Source organism: Manacus vitellinus, unplaced genomic scaffold (genome assembly GCF_001715985.3).
Source record: "Manacus vitellinus isolate BGI_N305 unplaced genomic scaffold, ASM171598v3 scaffold_84_pilon, whole genome shotgun sequence".
Lineage (NCBI taxonomy): Eukaryota > Metazoa > Chordata > Aves > Passeriformes > Pipridae > Manacus > Manacus vitellinus.
This window is the reverse complement of record NW_021940840.1, coordinates 34,805-36,966: the sequence shown is the minus strand read 5'-3', so window position 1 is coordinate 36,966 and position 2,162 is coordinate 34,805. Positions and strand designations below refer to the sequence as shown.

Genomic DNA, 2,162 nt, shown 5'->3' with positions numbered 1-2,162 from the left:
GCCCAGGAGGTGCCGGGAACCCTGAGGGGATTCAGGGAGCACAGCGTCCACCCCTCACCCAGCTCCTCCTGAGCCGGGGGAGCTACAGCTCGTTAGGGCCCTAAGGAGGTGGGAGCAGCCCCCCAGGAAGGGCCCCCAGATCCCAGAGGAACTGTGATCCCAGCCTCCACGTCACGGCTCACGGAGCAGTGAAGGCCTGGCAGCTCCAGGGGCTGGCCCAGCTAATCCCCGAGGAGCCCAAGGCCAGGCCTGGGGTGTCCCACTGGGAAGTGAAACCGTGAGCCCCCCCCACGTACCTGGAGGGGGGAAGGGGGGCGGGAGGAAGCCCTCGGGTTTGGGCGCCTTGCACTGGTTACACTCCGTTCTCCAGGCGAAGTTCTGGTTTCCACAGCCCCTGGGTACAAACACCAGTCAGCCCAGAGCAGGATGACATTCCTGCTGGGAGAATGCCAGGAGGCACCACGAGCAGGGTGGAGAGCAGGACCCGGGGCTCATCTCCTGGCCAGGTTTCCCCAGTGTGGGGGAGTCCAGCTGCCTCTTCACCCACAGCCCCCGCAGTGACCCCATCCCTCCCTCCCTGACCCAGGTGGGAGGAAGGAGCTTCCTGGGAAGGCCCAGTAAGAGATTTTGGGAAAGGCCTCCTGGTCCTGTCAGCCCCTGGGACAAAGGGGACCCGGGGTACTCACGGGTTGGGGCACTGCCAGTCCCCGGCGCGGTGCTGGACGCTCCCTCCGGAGGGGTTTCCCCGGGACCCCCGTGGGCCTCTCGAGGAGAAGCCACCCCTGTCTCCACCTCTTCCACCCATCCTGCCCATGGGGCCGCTGGGGCCACTGGGCCCCCCTGGGCCACCAGGACCCCCCGGACCTGTGGAAGGAGCCCTGTTAGTGCCAGAGCCACGGGTGGGGAGGGGGGACAGGGAGCAGCTCCGGGGGTCCCAGCCAGTACCTCCTCGGAGAGGGGGGGGCATTCCCCGCTGCTCCCGGGGGGGCATCCCGCCCCTCAGGCTGTTCATGGGGCCCTTCTTCCGTGCCAGGGTCACCTTCAGCTTGCTGCCCTGGAAATCCTTCCCTAGGAGGGACACAAGGACAGGACATCAGTGCACACCTGCACCCTGGTGCTTCCTACAGGGAATTCCATCCCAAACCCCCTCCCACACTCACCATCAAACCATTCCACAGCTGTTTTGGCAGTAGATGGGTCATCGTAGGACACGGTGGCGTCACCTTTGGGCTTGCCAGTCTCTTTGTCGATGTACAGGTTTATCATGGGCTGCCCCGTCCTCTTGTTCATCTAAGGGACAGTGGGATGTCACCCGGAGTCCCCTCTCCCAGCAGGGATTTACTCCCTGTTCTGCTTTCCAGACAAGCAAGGCTCATTCTGAGGACTCCAGGGCAGAAGAAAGGGCCCCTTGGGCCTACCATGGGTGACAGGGACAGCCCAGACACCCCAAAAATGAAGGAACGGGCCCAAAACAGCACTGCCAGGCCCAACAGGCCTCTCCCAGGGAGCTGATGGGCTGGAAGGGTGTGAGCAATGGGCAGGGAGGAGGAGGAGAAGGAGAGAGGGGTCTGGGCAGGCTGTGCAGGAGCTCTGGGGTGAGGAGAAGGAGGAGGAGGATGGTCCCCCTGCCCTGCCATCAGGGGTCACAGGTGTCCCCTCACCTTGACAACACCGCACTGTTTGAAGAAATCTGCCAGATCCTCCAGGGTCACATTATCGTTGAGTCCCTGCACATACACTGCAGTGCTGTCTGAGTCCTCCTCTGGCTCCATGGGGGGGCCTAGGAGACAATTCCCAGGGTCAGTGCAGGGAGAGGAAGGGCAGGGATACCCCAGGGCCGAGTTCTTTCCATCCCGTCATTCCCAGCTGCGGCTCCGCTCCCAGTGAGCGACAGGAAACCCCGGACCCCGAGGGAGGTGACTGAACCCCCCCATGTCCTGCCAGACAGACCCCAGAGCCCCCCCTGCGGGAAGAAACCCCGGTTATATCAGGACACATCCCAAGGGAGGGATCAGGAAGACCTGGGTGCCCTCTGGGCTCCCACACATGGACATCCCACCTCCCTTTTCCGATGCTGGAAGCTGACACATAACTTCCAGACACGCCTGTAGGACAGGAAGGGACAACCCATAAGGCCACAGGCTGCTGTGGCACGGGAGGAG

The 2,162-nt window shown here is 63.4% G+C and overlaps 1 protein-coding gene across 1 annotated transcript in view; it reads right to left on the bottom strand.

Moving 5' to 3' along the window:
* Window positions 1–63: 63 nt before the first annotated feature.
* The window catches only part of EWSR1 (EWS RNA binding protein 1), a 22,816-nt gene continuing 20,717 nt past the window's right edge, over window positions 64–2,162 (bottom strand). Inside the window, exons 11-15 of the mRNA XM_029964899.1 lie at window positions 1,662–1,780; window positions 1,161–1,290; window positions 946–1,068; window positions 687–864; window positions 64–394 (exon numbers count right to left, since the gene is read on the bottom strand). Coding sequence (XP_029820759.1) covers window positions 172–394; window positions 687–864; window positions 946–1,068; window positions 1,161–1,290; window positions 1,662–1,780 — 773 coding nt within the window. The 3' untranslated portion in view covers window positions 64–171. The remainder of the gene's footprint in view (window positions 395–686; window positions 865–945; window positions 1,069–1,160; window positions 1,291–1,661; window positions 1,781–2,162) is intronic.